General features: G+C 44.1%; 1 protein-coding gene across 1 annotated transcript; it reads left to right on the top strand.

Moving 5' to 3' along the window:
* Nucleotides 1-911: 911 nt before the first annotated feature.
* On the top strand, nt 912-2,624 carry LOC119301973 (cyanohydrin beta-glucosyltransferase-like). Its single transcript, XM_037578981.1, has one exon. It carries the CDS (start codon nt 1,015-1,017, stop codon nt 2,425-2,427), a length of 1,413 nt encoding a protein of 470 aa, XP_037434878.1. The 5' UTR covers nt 912-1,014; the 3' UTR covers nt 2,428-2,624.
* The last annotated feature ends 12,363 nt before the right edge of the window (nt 2,625-14,987 follow it).

Raw genomic sequence — 14,987 nt, 5'->3', positions numbered from 1 at the left:
CTTTGACGTGGAAGGCAAGCTTGGCGACTAAATATGTAGATTTCTTTCTTTGTAACCGACCTTGTGTAACCCTAGATCCTCCCGGTGTCTATATAAACCGGAGGACTTAGTCCGGAGGATATACATTATCATAGCCATACAAGTTAGACCTCTAGAGTTTAGCCATTACGATCTCGTGGTAGATCAACTCTTGTAATACTCATATTCATCAAGATCAATCAAGCAGGATGTAGGGTATTACCTCCATAGAGAGGGCCCGAACCTGGGTAAAACATTGTGTCCCCTGTCTCCTGTTACCATCGACCTAAGACGCACAGTTCGGGACCCCCTACCCGAGATCCGCCGGTTTTGACACCGTTAGTAGGCAAATAATTTTGTTTCGTATTTATGGGACTTGTGCCATGTCAGCCATATACGATGTCAAGTCGGCGCACTTTACGTATACAAATGAGATTAGCATTATATTTGCACATTAATGCCAAGTTTTAGAATGAGATCGGTTTTAAGTTCACACACTAAATTGAACATCCATCCGTGACAAGTTCAAGGACCTGTATTTACCTCTTTCATATGTCTAGCATTGCTCTTTTGCCAAGACGAGCTGAGTTCGTTAGTCGGTTGCCAAGTGTTTTGGGCAGCCCACGAAAACGAAGGTGGTTGTTGGATTGCATGCACTGTGTGCTCCCACGTAGTAGTACCAAGCTGGTCCCGTCAGGCCATGGCCCCTTGGGCGTTCCGGCAGATCGTGTGGTCTCGAATCATCCGTGTCCCTGTCCGATCGGTCTCGTGAACGGCCTGTGGAGCTCACGGTCGTGGCCCTTTTGCCTCCGCTCCCGCCCCCGCCCGACCGCACGCTGCAGCTACCCCCTGCAAAACCAGCGAGAATGTCGGCGTATCCTTTATATGCCGGTGCCCACGCACCAGTAGTAGTAATAGCGTAGCAAAGGAAAACGTACGGACCCTGCCTCAGTCGATCAAGCTAGCCAGCTCCGGCGGCCGTCGAGCTCGCGTCCTATGGGTTCGGAGCAGAAGCCGCACGTGGTGTTCGTGCCGTTCCCGGCGCACGGCCACGTCGCGCCGCACACGCAGCTCGCGCGCGTCCTCCACGCCCGCGGCTTCCGCGTCACGCTCGTCCACACCGAGCTGCACCACCGCCGCCTCCTGCTCGCCAAGGGCGCCGACGCGTCCGCGGCCGCCGCGCCGTGGCTCGGCGTCGAGGTCATTCCCGACGGGCTGTCGCTGGAGTCGCCGCCGCGGACGCTGGAGGCGCACCATGACGCGCTGGAGCAGAACTGCCTCGAGCCGTTCAAGGAGCTGCTGCGCGCGATGGCGCGCAGGCCAGGCGCGCCCCCCGTGAGCTGCGTCGTGGTGGACGCGCCCATGTCGTTCGCTTCCATGGCGGCACGGGACGTCGGCGTCCCCGACGTGACGTTCTTCACGGCGTCCGCGGCCGGGCTCATGGGGTACATGCAGTTCGAGGAGCTGGTGAAGAGGGGCCTCGTCCCGCTGAAGGGAGCCGGGTACAAGACGGACGGCAGCCTCGACGCCCCGCTGGACTGGGTGCCCGGGATGAAGGGCATGCGGCTCAGGGACATGCCGACCTTCTGCCACACCACGGACGCCGACAGCGCGCTGATGCGCATCCACCTCCACCAGATGCGCGTCGTCGCCGGGTCCAAGGCCGTCGTCATCAACACGTTCCACGACATGGAGAAGGACGTCGTGGACGCGCTCGCGGCCTTCCTCCCGCCCGTCTACACCGTCGGCCCTCTCTCCAGCATCGTATCGTCGCTCCCGGCGGGAGGCGGCGACCCCTCGAGCTCCACGGACACGCCGAGCCTCTTTCAGGAGGACACGGAGTGCATGGCGTGGCTGGACGGGAAAGAGGCCCGCTCCGTCGTGTACGTGAGCTACGGGAGCCACGCCGCCGCGGGCGCCGACAAGATAAAGGAGTTCGCGTCCGGGCTAGCGAGGTGCGGCTCTCCCTACCTGTGGGTTCTGCGGTCCGACCTGGCGGCCGGCGTTGAGGTCGGGGAGAACGGGCTCGTCGTGCCTTGGTGCGCCCAGGAGGCGGTCCTTGCCCACCCAGCTGTAGGGCTTTTTGTTACCCACTGTGGGTGGAACTCGATCTTGGAGACCGTGATCGGAGGGGTGCCGGTGCTCGGTTGGCCGATGGTATCCGAGCAGACGACCAACTGCCGGCAGGTAAGCACGGCGTGGAACATCGGAGCGGAGCTGCCGCAGGAGGCGAGGGGCGATGAGATAGCCGCACTGGTGAGGGAGATGATGGCCGGGAGGAAGGGGATGGAGGCGAGGGAGAAGACGTTGGAGTGGAAGAGGCTCGCTGAAGATGCTACCAAAGAAGGGGGCTCGTCCTCTGCTAACCTTGATAGGTTCGTTGATGATGTGCTGCTCAAGGGGTTATGATTTTTATTTTATTTGTTTATAAGTTCATTCTATCAGTTCGTTTTGTACCTAATAAGTGAACTAGCACAAGTCAGTAGCATGAACTACTGATGAATGAGCTTCTAATTTATCTGCAACTGTAAGAGAAATTGAGCTTCATGTTTTCACTTGCACATATATAAATGCTGAATAAGCTGGTAAGGAAGCCTGTTGGCTAATGGGGTTGATCGTGCGTCTAACAATGGATTAATTCTCTAATCAAAGAAACCATACCGTGCCAAGATCAACTGTAATATACTTCGAGCAGTCATGTGGTCTGAAGATCAACTTTCACAAGAGCGAACTTCTGCTTTGGAAAGGCCAAAAAATGAGAATCAGTACAAACAACTATTTGGTTCTGAGACTGATTCTTTTCCTTGTAGACACCTTCTATTCCAATGCATTTTCGTAAACTTCTTAATAAGGAATGGAAAGGTATTGAGGATCGCGTTGAGAAAAAACTGGGTTGTTCAATTAGTAAGCTTATGTCATATGAGGCAACGCTCATCCTAATCAATGTTCTTCTCACAAGTTTACCTATGTTCATAGTATTTTTTTTAAAAAAACCTAAAGGGGTAAGGAAATGATTGGATACTACAGATCCACGTTTTTCTCGCAGTCTAATGAACATAGACATAAATACCGTCTTGCGAGATAGGATGTGATATGTGTCCCTAAAGACCAAGAACTTCTAGGTGTGAAAGACCTTGAGATTAAAAATAAGTGTGTGTTGAGAAAATGGCTATACAAAATACTTACTGTGGAGGGCGTTGGCAAGAATTACTTAGAAATAAGTACCTATGTTATAAAACCCTCTTGAAGGTTGAGGCCAAACAAACGGACTCGCCTTTCTGAAAAGGTCTCATGGGGTCCAAAAAGACTTTTTTTCCCTTAAGGGGCGTTTGTAGTAGGCAATGGTCTAACTGATAGGTTTTGGCAATATACATAGCTAAGGGATCGCCACTAGGCTTGCAATACCCACGGCTCTATCATGTTGTGTAGCGGAAAGGTGTCTCTATTGCTTTTGTGATTGGCTAGGTACCGTTGAGTGTTGCCTCCCGAAGACACTGATTGGGGACAAATGGACCGGTAGGTTAAATCTTGTTGAAAGGTTGATGTCGGTTAACCTTTCACAGAAATCAAACACATTCTTTTAAAAGTTGACTAGTTCTGGTGCCTTCACGGTCAAATCCATGTATTTAGACCTCATCAACGATGGGAAAAATGTCCACCACAAATATATTTGAAAAATGAAAGTCCCGATGAAAATATAAATCTTCATGTGGTACTTAGCTCGCAAGGTCATCTTGGCAAAAGATAATCTGAAAAAAAAAAAGAAATTGGCAACGATGCACTAAGTAAAGATGAGTTGTTCCAGCATATATACTTCCAGTGCCCACTTGACAAGCTATTATGGAGATCTGGCCAAATAACTTTAATGTCATTTCATCATCCGAAAAAGGGTTTCTCCTGCTTTGTATTATAAAGCAACCAACCGACACAACCAACGATATATGTTGGGGTGGAAGCAGCACAGACATGTCCAAAAGAACCAAAAATAAAACACAAAAGAAACAAATGGCGACAATGACAGATCGACAAAAATAAAGAAGCCTCGCGACCACTGCGCCCACCGGAAATCTCCCACCAAACTCCTATACTCCGAAGCGCCGGTACCAATCAACACCTCCAAGAAGGGACGCGGCGATCACGACACTCCTGCCAAGCGTTACCCCCGGTACGCGATAAGGAGAGAGGAAGGGTAGCCCCCGACGCCCTCCAGGAAGGTCCGATGGCACCCTCACGTGCCACCGCGTCGGTGTCGGCCAGGCCGTCAGGAATTTCTCTCGATCCCAACCTTCACCTCGAGCGCTCCGGAGCCCGCCACCAAATCGACCACCACCCTGTGCCAACATGGTCTTGAAGCTTCCACGCCGTCTCACCACGGTACCACAAAGTGAGGTCTGCACACCAAAGAAGAGGAGCCGGGACTAGAGGCCGCAACATCATCGGCACGCGGGAGGCCTCAACCTCCACCATCAACGATGGTAGCCGACCAGACGCAATAACAGGACCATACCAGGCCTGTGGACCCATAGGCCTAGCCGGGCCCTCATAGGCCCGTAAAGCTCCTGCCTTTGCGCTGCAGCAGGCACGCCGTTGGCGTCGCCGCCCCCGGTCCGAGCTGCTCCTTCTCCCCACCACGCAGAAGACAATGAAGTCACGCCGAGGGCTGGCCCGCTAGGACCCAAATGGGCCCACAGGGCCTAGATCTGAGATGGGGTGTGGCGCTGCTACCTCTTGAGCATGCGTTGGTTTCCCTTGAAGAGGAAAGGGTGATGCAGCAAAGTAGCATAAGTATTTCCCTCAGTTTTTTTAGAACCAAGGTATCAATCCAGTAGGAGATTACACACAAGTCGCCTAGTACCTGCACAAACAAACAAGAACCTCGCAACCAACGCGATAAAGGGGTTGTCAATCCCTTCACGGTCACTTACGAAAGTGAGATCTGATAGAGATAATAATATAAATATTTTTGGTATTTTTATGATATAAATTGAAAAGTAAAGATTGCAAAATAAACGGCGCCAAAAATAGCTAGTTGATGGGAGATTAATATGATGGAAAATAGACTGGGAGCCATAGGTTTCACTAGTGGCTTCTCTCAAGATAGCAAATTCTACAGTGGGTGAACAAATTACTGTCGAGCAATTGATAGAAAAGCGCATAGTTATGAGAATATCTAGGCATGATCATGTATATAGGCATCATGTCCGCGACAAGTAGACCGAAACGATTCTACATCTACTACTATTACTCCATACATCGACCGCTATCCAGCATGCATCTAGAGTATTAAGTTCATAAGAATAGAGTAACGCATTAGGCAAGATGACATGATGTAGAGGGATAAACTCAAGTAATATGATATAAACCCCATCTTTTTATCCTTGATGGCAACAATACAATACATGCCTTGCTGCCCCTGTTGTCACTGGGAAAGGACACAGCAAGATTGAACCCAAAGCTAAGCACTTCTCCCATTGCAAAAAAGATCAATCTAGTAGGTCAAACCGAACGGATAATTCGAAGAGACTTGCAAAGATATTAAATCATGCATAAAAGAATTAAGAGAAGAATCAAATATTGTTCATAGATAATCTTAATCATAAACCAACAATTCATCGGATCTCGACAAACACACCGCAAAAAGAATTACATCGAATAGATCTCCAAGAGAATCGAGGTGAACTTTGTATTGAGATCCAAAGAGAGAGAAGAAGCCATCTAGCTAATAACTATGGACCCGAAGGTATGTGGTAAACTACTCACACTGAAGGAAATATGCCCTAGAGGCAATAATAAAGTTATTATTTATTTCCTTATATCATGATAAATGTTTATTATTCATGCTAGAATTTTATTGACCGGAAACTTAGTACATGTGTGAATACATAGACAAACAGGGTGTCACTATTATGCCTCTACTTGACTAGCTCGTTGAATCAAAGATGGTTAAGTTTCCTAGCCATAGACATGAGTTGTCATTTGATTAACGAGATCACATCATTAGAGAATGATGTGATTGACTTGACCCATTCCGTTAGCTTAGCATGATGATCGTTTAGTTTGTTGCTACTGCTTTCTTCATGACTTATACATGTTCCTCTGACTATGAAATGATGCAACTCCCAAACACCGGAGGAACACTTTGTATGCTACCAAATGTCACAACGTAACTGGGTGATTATAAAGGTGCTCTACAGGTGTCTCTGATGGTACTATTGAGTTGGCATAGATCAAGATTTGGATTTGTGATACGTCTCTAACGTATCTATAATTTTTGATTGTTCCATGCTATTATATTATCTGTTTTGGATGTTAATGGGCTTTATTTTACACTTTTATATTATTTTTGGGACTAACCTATTAACCGGAGGCCCAGCCCAAATTGTTGTTTTTTGCCTATTTCAGTGTTTCGTAGAAAAGGAATATCAAACGGAGTTCAAACCGAATGAAACCTTAGGGAACATGATTTTTGGAACAAACGTGATCCAGAGGACTTGGAGTGGACGTCAAGCAATCAAAGAGGCAGCCACGAGGTAGGGGGCGTGCCTACCACCTGGGCGCGCCCTCCCCCTCATGGGCCCCTCGTAGCTCCACCGACCTACTTCTTCCTCCTATATATGTTCACATACCCCGCAAACATCGAGGAGCACCACAAAATCTAATTTCCACCGCCGCAACCTTTTGTACCCAAGAGATCCCATCTTGGGGCCTTTTTCGGAGCTCCGCCAGAGGGGGCATTGATCACGGAGGGCCTCTACATCAACTCCATGGCCCCTCAGATGATGTGTGAGTAGTTTACCTCAGACCTTCAGGTCCATAGTTATTAGCTAGATGGATTCTTCTCTCTCTTTGGATCTTAATACAAAGTTCTCCTCGATTCTCTTGGAGATCTATTCGATGTAACTCTTCTTTTTGCGGTGTGTTTGTCGAGATCCGATGAATTGTGGGTTTATGATCCAGATTATCTATGAACAATATTTGAATCTTCTCTGAATTCTTTTATGTATGATTGGTTATCTTTGCAAGTCTCTTTGAATTATCAGTTTGGTTTGGCCTACTAGATTGATCTTTCTTGCTATGGGAGAAGTGCTTAGCTTTGGGTTCAATCTTGCGGTGCTCGATCCCAGTGACAGAAAGGGAAATGACACGTATTGTATTGTTGCCACCGAGGATAAAAAGATGGGGTTTATATCATATTGCATGAGTTTATCCCTCTACATCATGTCATCTTGCTTAAGGCATTACTCTGTTCTTATGAACTTATTACTCTAGATGCATGCTGGATAGCGGTCGATGTGTGGAGTAATAGTAGTAGATGCAGGCAGGAGTCGGTCTACTTGTCGCGGACATGATGCCTATATACATGATCATACCTAGATATTCTCATAATTATTCGCTTTTCTATCAATTGCTCGACAGTAATTTGTTCACCCACCGTAATACTTATGCTATCTTCAAAGAAGCCACTAGTGAAACCTATGGCCCCCGGGTCTATTTTCGATCATACAAGTTTCCAATCTATTTTATTTTGCAATCTTTACTTTCAATCTATATCATAAAATACCAAAAATATGTATCTTATTATTATCATCTCTATCAGATCTCACTCTTGCAAGTGGCTGTGAAGGGATTGACAACCCCTTTATCGCGTTGGTTGCGAGGTTCTTATTTTTTTATGTAGGTACGAGGTGACTCGCGCGTGGTCTCCTACTGGATTGATACCTTGGTTCTCAAAAACTGAGAGAAATACTTACGCTGCTTTACTGCACCACCCTTTCCTCTTCAAGGGAAAACCAACGCAGTGCTCAAGAGGTAGCAAGAAGGATTTGTGGCACCGTTGCCGGGGAGATCTACGCCAAGTCAAGACATACCAAGTACCCATCACAACTCTTATCCTTCGCATTACATTATTTGCCATTTGCCTCTCGTTTTCTTCTCCCCCACTTCACCCTTGCCGTTTTATTCGCCCTCTCTTTTCCATTCGCCTCTTTTTCTCTTGCCTCGTCGTTATGGCTAGTCCTTTATCTACTCCCTTGTCTCCCGATAATGAAGTTCTTAATTTTAAACAAAGGGAGGGAGAAAATCTAAAAGATTCTTGGTACAGAATTTGCAATGCACAAAATAGATCTACTTTCGTTCTTCTTCGCAAATTTTATGTAGGCATCACGCCTTGGAATAGATATATTCTTGATACCATTACCGAAGGAAATTTCTTGGGTAGCCATACTTTTGATTCTTATAATGCTACGATAGATTTGTTTGGCCCACCACCTCTTTTGGTTAATGGAACTACTTTAACTTTGGAACATGTGATTCAAAGGCTTGAAATTATTGAAAATAAAGTTGCTACCGTAGAGTAGATTGAAAATTTGGATAGAAAGATCCACAACCAGGTTACCCAATACGGATCTAAGGTAGGAGTGGCTCTTAAAATTTTTAAAGAAAAGGAACCTATGGTTAATGAAAGAGAAAATTTTGTTTTTGCCACTCTAGATTTTGCCAATTTTCCTTATGCCACTCTAGATTTTGACATTTCACTTTTGCCACTCTTAGTTTTTGACAATTATCACAATTGCCATTTCTGTGGCAAATGCAAAATTTTCAAAGTGGCAATTGTGATACATTTCAAAAGCTAAGAGTGGCAAAAATGAAATAAAATTATTTTGCTTTTGCCACGGAATGGAAATTGTGATAATTGTCAAAAGCTAAGAGTGGCAAAAGTGAAATGTCAAAATCTAGAATGGCATAAGGAAAATTGACAAAATCTAGAGTGGCAAAAACAAAATTTTCCCTTAATGAACAGATAGATTAAGATTCCACTAGAATTGATAAAATTGAGTATATTATTACCAACCTAGGCTCTCCGTTTTCTTCCGTGAAAAACACTCCTTCTAATGCTAAGATTGCCAAATTGATGTATGTTCCTAAAATTAAGGGTGAAACTTCTAGTAAGGGAAATGCGGACCTCAAATCCATAAGTGTTCACCCCAACTTTCTTGCTATCCTTAAGGAACCTTTTGCTACAAATGATTTTCTTGATTTTGTGCCTAGGAGTTTGATAATTAATAAAAATAAAGAGACTCCTAGGGGTTATAGGTGTCTTATTGAAGAATTGCATACCAAAGATGACAATACCTAGATCTATCCTTGCTTTTATGCCTAGCTAAGGGCGTTAAACGATAGCGCTTGTTGGGAGGCAACCCAATTTTATTTGTATTCCTCGCTTTTTGCTCCTGTTTAGTAATAAATAATTTATCTAGCCTCTGTTTTGGTTGCTTTTTTGTGTTTAATTAGTGTTTTGCCAAGTAGAACCGTTGGGAAGACTTGGGGAAAGTCTTTTTGATCCTGCTGTAAAAAACAGAAACTTTAGCGATCGAGAATTGATGCCATTTTTTAATGGAGAGTGCTATTTAGTTAATTATTTTTTGAATATGATTAATAGATAAATTCCTCACGTCCAGAAATTTATTTTAGAATTTTTGAGGTTCCAGAAGTATTTGAAACCTACAGATTACTACAGACTATTCTGTTTTTGACAGATTCTGTTTTCCGTGTGTTGTTTGCTTATTTTGATGAATCTATGGCTAGTAATAGAGTTTATAAACCATAGAGAAGTTGGAATATAGTAGGTTTAACATCAATATAAATAAAGAATGAGTTCATTACAGTACCTTGAAGTGGTGGTTTGTTTTCTTTTACTAACGGAGCTCACGAAGATTTTCTTTTAAGTTTTGTGTTGTGAAGTTTCCAAGTTTTGGGTAAGGATTTGATGGATTATGGTACAAGGAGTGGCAAGAGCATAAGCTTGGGGATTCCGAAGGCACCCCAAGGTAAAATCCAAGGACACCAAAAATCCTAAGCTTGGGGATGCCCCGGAAGGCATCCCCTCTTTGGTCTTCGTCTATCGGTAACTTTACTTGGAGCTATATTTTTATTCGCCACATGATATGTGTTTTGCTGAGCGTCTTGTATGATTTGAGTATTTGCTTTCTACTTTACCACAATCATCATTGCTATACACACCTTTTGGGATAGACACACATAAATTGGAATTTATTAGAATACTCTATGTGCTTCACCTATATCTTTTGAGCTATATAGTTTTTTGCTCTAGTGCTTCGCTTATATCTTTTAGAGCACAGCGGTGGTTCTACTTTATATAAATAATTGATCTCTCATACTTTATTTATATCATTTTGAGAGTCCTTTAGAACAGCATGGTAATTCACTTTGGTTATAAATTTTAAATGCTAAGAGAAGTTGGATGCTTGATAGATGGTTTTGAGATATAAAGGTGGTAATATTAGAAGTGTGCTAGTTGAGTAATTGTGAAATTGATGAATACTTGTGTTGAAGTTGGTAAGTCCCGTAGCATGCACGTATGGTGAACGTTATGTGACAAATTTGAAGCATGGGGTGTTCTTTGATTGCTTTCCTTATGAGTGGCGGTCGGGGACGAGCGATGGTCTTTTGCTACCAATCTATCCCCCTAGGAGCATGCGCGTAGTGCTTGGTTTTGATGACTTGTAGATTTTTGCAATAAGTATGTGAGTTCTTTATGACTAATGTTGACACTACAAAAAAAACACTTCCGTGATGATACGTGTTTCTCACAGTAGGTCGCGTTTTTTGTCATGCATGTACATCCATGACGATTTTATGACAGAATCAAGATAGTCATACCTGTGCTATCGTAGAAGTGTTCCATAACATTACCAAAATTATCATCACGGAAGTGTGCACTTCCATGACGATAAATTGCGCGTCACAGAAGTGCTTTCGTCAAGGGTGACCGACACGTGGCATCCACCGTAACGGAACGCCGTTAAGCTATCGGGTCAGGTTTTGGATCCGATAACCCGTTAACAGCCCTGACCAATGGGGATTTTCCACGTGTAAAATCATCATTGGCTGGAGGAAACACGTGTCGGCTCATCGTTGGGACAGATGTCATCCACTCATTGGACAGAAGGCACCTGATACGTCGACACGTGGCACGGCCCAACAGAGGCACATTCCTGTGAAAAGGCCGGCCCGTTTGACTTGGTCAAAAGGTGGCGGGCCGGCCCATAGAAAGCCTGTTAACGACCTGTTCGCATATAGCCCATTTACAGCCCGCTAACCCAAGGCCCGTTACGCCCTTTCCAAATTAGGCCCAGTAGCGTCATCTGGGCCATCAAATATGATTTATTAATGGCCCATGGTGAAACTGGCCCGTAATGAACAGTGTATCACTTTACACCCATTAACGGCCCATGGTGAAACTGGCCCGTAATGAACAGTGTATCACTTTATACCCATTAACGACCCGTTATTCCGTTGGGCCGTTTTCCAGCCCATGTTATCTTTTGGCCTTCTCAGAGCCCATTTATTCTTGGGCTCATTTCTAGCATTCGTTTACTTACGACCCGTTACTGTCATTTTCTGCTTGTGGGCCAAATTCAGCCTGTGGTTACAGTCAGCCCGTTTGTGGTTCGTTAATACGTTGGGCCGTTTTCATAGCGTCATCAAATATGGCCTATTAACGATGGCCCGTTATGGTCGGCCCATGAACGGACGATTCCAACTCTAGCCCGTTTACGGCCATAATGCGGCCTGTTATTGGCCCATGTTTGGCCAATCGATCATACGGCCCGTATAAGGCCCATTGATGATACGACCCGTAGAAGGCCCATTGTTTCTACGGCCTGTAGAAGGCCCATTGTTTCTACGGCCTGTAGAAGGCCCATTGTTTCTATGGCCCATAGAAGGCCTACCGTTTCTACGGCCCGTAGAAGGCCCACTGTTTCTACGGCCCGTAGGAGGCCCAGTGTCACTACAGTAAATATTAGCCCATGGTTATTGTGGCCTAGTTTTAAAAAATAGGTTATTGCAGCCACTAGCAAACCGCGGAAAAAGAACTGCACTATCTACAAGCAAACAAATAAACAAGACAACAAGGAAATAAATAAGCAAGCAACTTATGCTAGGCTATCATGGCTATTACACATATTACATCCACTGGGCATCAAAGTTCGCCACCAGTGCAAATATAGGGAACAGAGCAGCATATAAACGCCACAGCAAAACAAGTCCAGAACTGAAACCACTTCAGAAGAGTTCAAGAAACAATATCCTGGGTACCCATAATGCTGGCAAGATGCTTAGCAAGCTTATTAACTTTCTCTTGTTTGGCGCTTAAATCCTCCAGCGCTTGCTGTTGCACAAGAAAGTACGCATCTGAGTTCTACAGGGACTTCCTCAGTCCTTCGGCTTCTTGCTGCAGCACAGCTGACTGATGCCTTTCAGCTTGTAGCTGAGAATGAAGAAGCCGAAGTGATTTAGGCAGCGAGTTCGAAGAGCTTGTGCCAGCGGTACTGGCCAGTAACTCGAACACTACATCAACGCAGGACTGTGGGGTTTTCTCACTGTCTACAAGATCGTTTTTATCACCTTTCTTGGAGACCAACAGGGTTGTCTCACTATCTTGAACCTTATCTGCATTACTTTCTCTACCATTGCATAGTGGGGTGCTCTTCTCCAATATTCTGTTTGCATACTACAAGAGAAACAAGCAAACACATCACAGGTTTAGCTTGTAGTATACGAAACTCATTCTTGTAAACCGGTTCAGTAGTAAGGTGGATAGGATAACAACATGAAACAAACATATATCTATGTACTATGGTCACTGTATTGTCCATATCATTCTAGTTTATGTTCCCTAATCAAGATAGAGACACAATTCAACTCATATATTTTTAAGACACAGCAGCATAGACAGAATATAAGTGTGAGAAACTACACAACATTGGCAGCACTTGCAATGTGCATCACATGAGAACATAATTGTTTATACAACTTAAACTGAAATCAACATAGAGCAAGAAGTTAGAACATCAATCCAATTAAAGAAATAGGTTTAAAACATACATGTTGCGCCATTGGAGTTTCAACTGGATCCTTCAAATTCGAAAGTAGTTGGTATGAGTAAATACAATGATGCAACAGCAAAGGAGTATGGACCATAGCTACGGAATCTGACCTGAGAACAGTTGATCTTCTGCTTTAAACGTGGAGTTTGGGTTAGCTGTGGTGGTCTTCGTGCTTTGGGCACTAACAGTAGCTTTACAAACTACTCGTGTGGGGGCACTCTGTGGTGGACATGGTGCTTTGTCAACTATAAGTGGGTTACTATCCGCTGGGGTTGCGGTTAGATGGGTTGTAGCTGGTTCTCCGCCCAACGGTGTAAGTGTGCAATCTGGAAGAGTCTCGATTATGTGTGGTGGGGCTAGTTTGTGGGCCAGTACAACCATGGTTCTATCTGCATCGATGGGTAGCACTGTCTTTTGTGAAGAACGGGTTTTTGCTCCCTTAGATACTGCCATCACCCCCTCCAATTCAAATGGCTGATAAACAAGAAAAGAAATTGAACGTACATACATTGTATGATAGACAAATGTGGTAATTCACATATATGTTGTCTAACCAAACAGGACAGCATGACACAATTTCACATGTATGATGCCTAACTAAACAGGATAGCATGACACAGTTTTAGATATATGATGGATAACTTAACAGGATATAATGGCATAATTCAACATATGATGAGTACCTAAACAGGATGACATGACAAAACTACATGATGTCTTTCTAAAATAGGTTGGGATGAAATAATTCACATACATGTTGTCTAAGTATATAGGATGGCATGATATAATTGACATAATTGATTCATATACTAAGCAGCTGGCACTCGCATGTATGATCTCTAAACTAAGCAAATAGAATTCAATATTGTGCATATGATGTCTAAACTAAGCAATGCAAGACACCATATGCATCATATGAGAAATATAAACATTGCAACTTAGAGCATACACCTCAGGTGGGATATATGACTAGTCATCTGTCTCTGAATCCTCCTTTGAGGAGCTCCCTGTAACCATCGAGATATATGCTTCAACAGGTACCATTGCATGCTCTGAAGACCTTGTTTTCACTCCAGATTTTTCCATAACCGGCTCTAATGGCTGATACACATGAAGAGTAGTTCAATATACACAGATTGTCGACAAATGGAATACGTAATGAAAAAAAGATGGCATGAGATAATTCACATATATGATGCCTGGCTCCATGGAGGTGCATAATTCACATATATGATAACTGGCTGAAAAACATGGCATTGCAAAATTCACGTATCTGATATAGAAAGCAAACAGGAGGCATTCACACAAAGCATGTCTAATCTAAGCAGATGGCATGGCAATGCAAGACACCATATGCATGATATGAGCAATATAACCCAGCCAAGTTAGAGCATGCACCTCGGGGGGGGGGGAATACGACTGGTCATCTCTCTCTGAATCCTCCTCCGAGGAGCTATCTGTAACCAGCAAGAAATCTGCATCGACAGGTAGCACTGACTGCTCAGAAGACCTTGTTTTCACTCTAGATTTTTCCCATGACCGACTCAAATGGCTGATGCACAAGAAGATTAGATGAATGTATAAACATTGTTGACAAATGGAATACATTATGGAAAAAATATGGCACGATACAATTCACATATACGATGACTGGCTAAACAGGATGGCATTGCATGATTCACGTATATGATGACTGGCTAAAAAAGATGGCATTGCATAATTCCCATATACTCCCTCCGTTCCTAAATATTTGTCTTTTTAGAGATTTCAAATGGACTAGCACATACGGATGTATACAGACATATTTTAGAGTGTAGATTCACTCATTTTGTTCCATATGTAGTCACTTGTTGAAATCTCTAAAAAGACAAATATTTAGGAATGGTGGGAGTATGATATAGAAACCAAACAGGTGGCATTCACACAAAGCAAATCTAAACTAAGCTGATGACATATAAGATGTATAATGTAAGCAATGCAAGGCGCCATATGCATGATATGGCCAACATCAGCATGCCAGGTTAGAGCAAACACCTCAGGTGGTAAATAGGTGTGGTC

The sequence above is a fragment of the Triticum dicoccoides genome, chromosome 5A, assembly GCF_002162155.2.
Source record: "Triticum dicoccoides isolate Atlit2015 ecotype Zavitan chromosome 5A, WEW_v2.0, whole genome shotgun sequence".
NCBI lineage: Eukaryota > Viridiplantae > Streptophyta > Magnoliopsida > Poales > Poaceae > Triticum > Triticum dicoccoides.
Note: the sequence above shows the minus strand (reverse complement) of the source record. Positions and strands in the feature narration are given on the sequence as shown.

Bases quoted from the DNA above. Each gene is read 5' to 3' on its own strand.
- LOC119301973 (XM_037578981.1), top strand. From the start codon at position 1,015: ATGGGTTCGGAGCAGAAGCCGCACGTGGTGTTCGTGCCGTTCCCGGCG.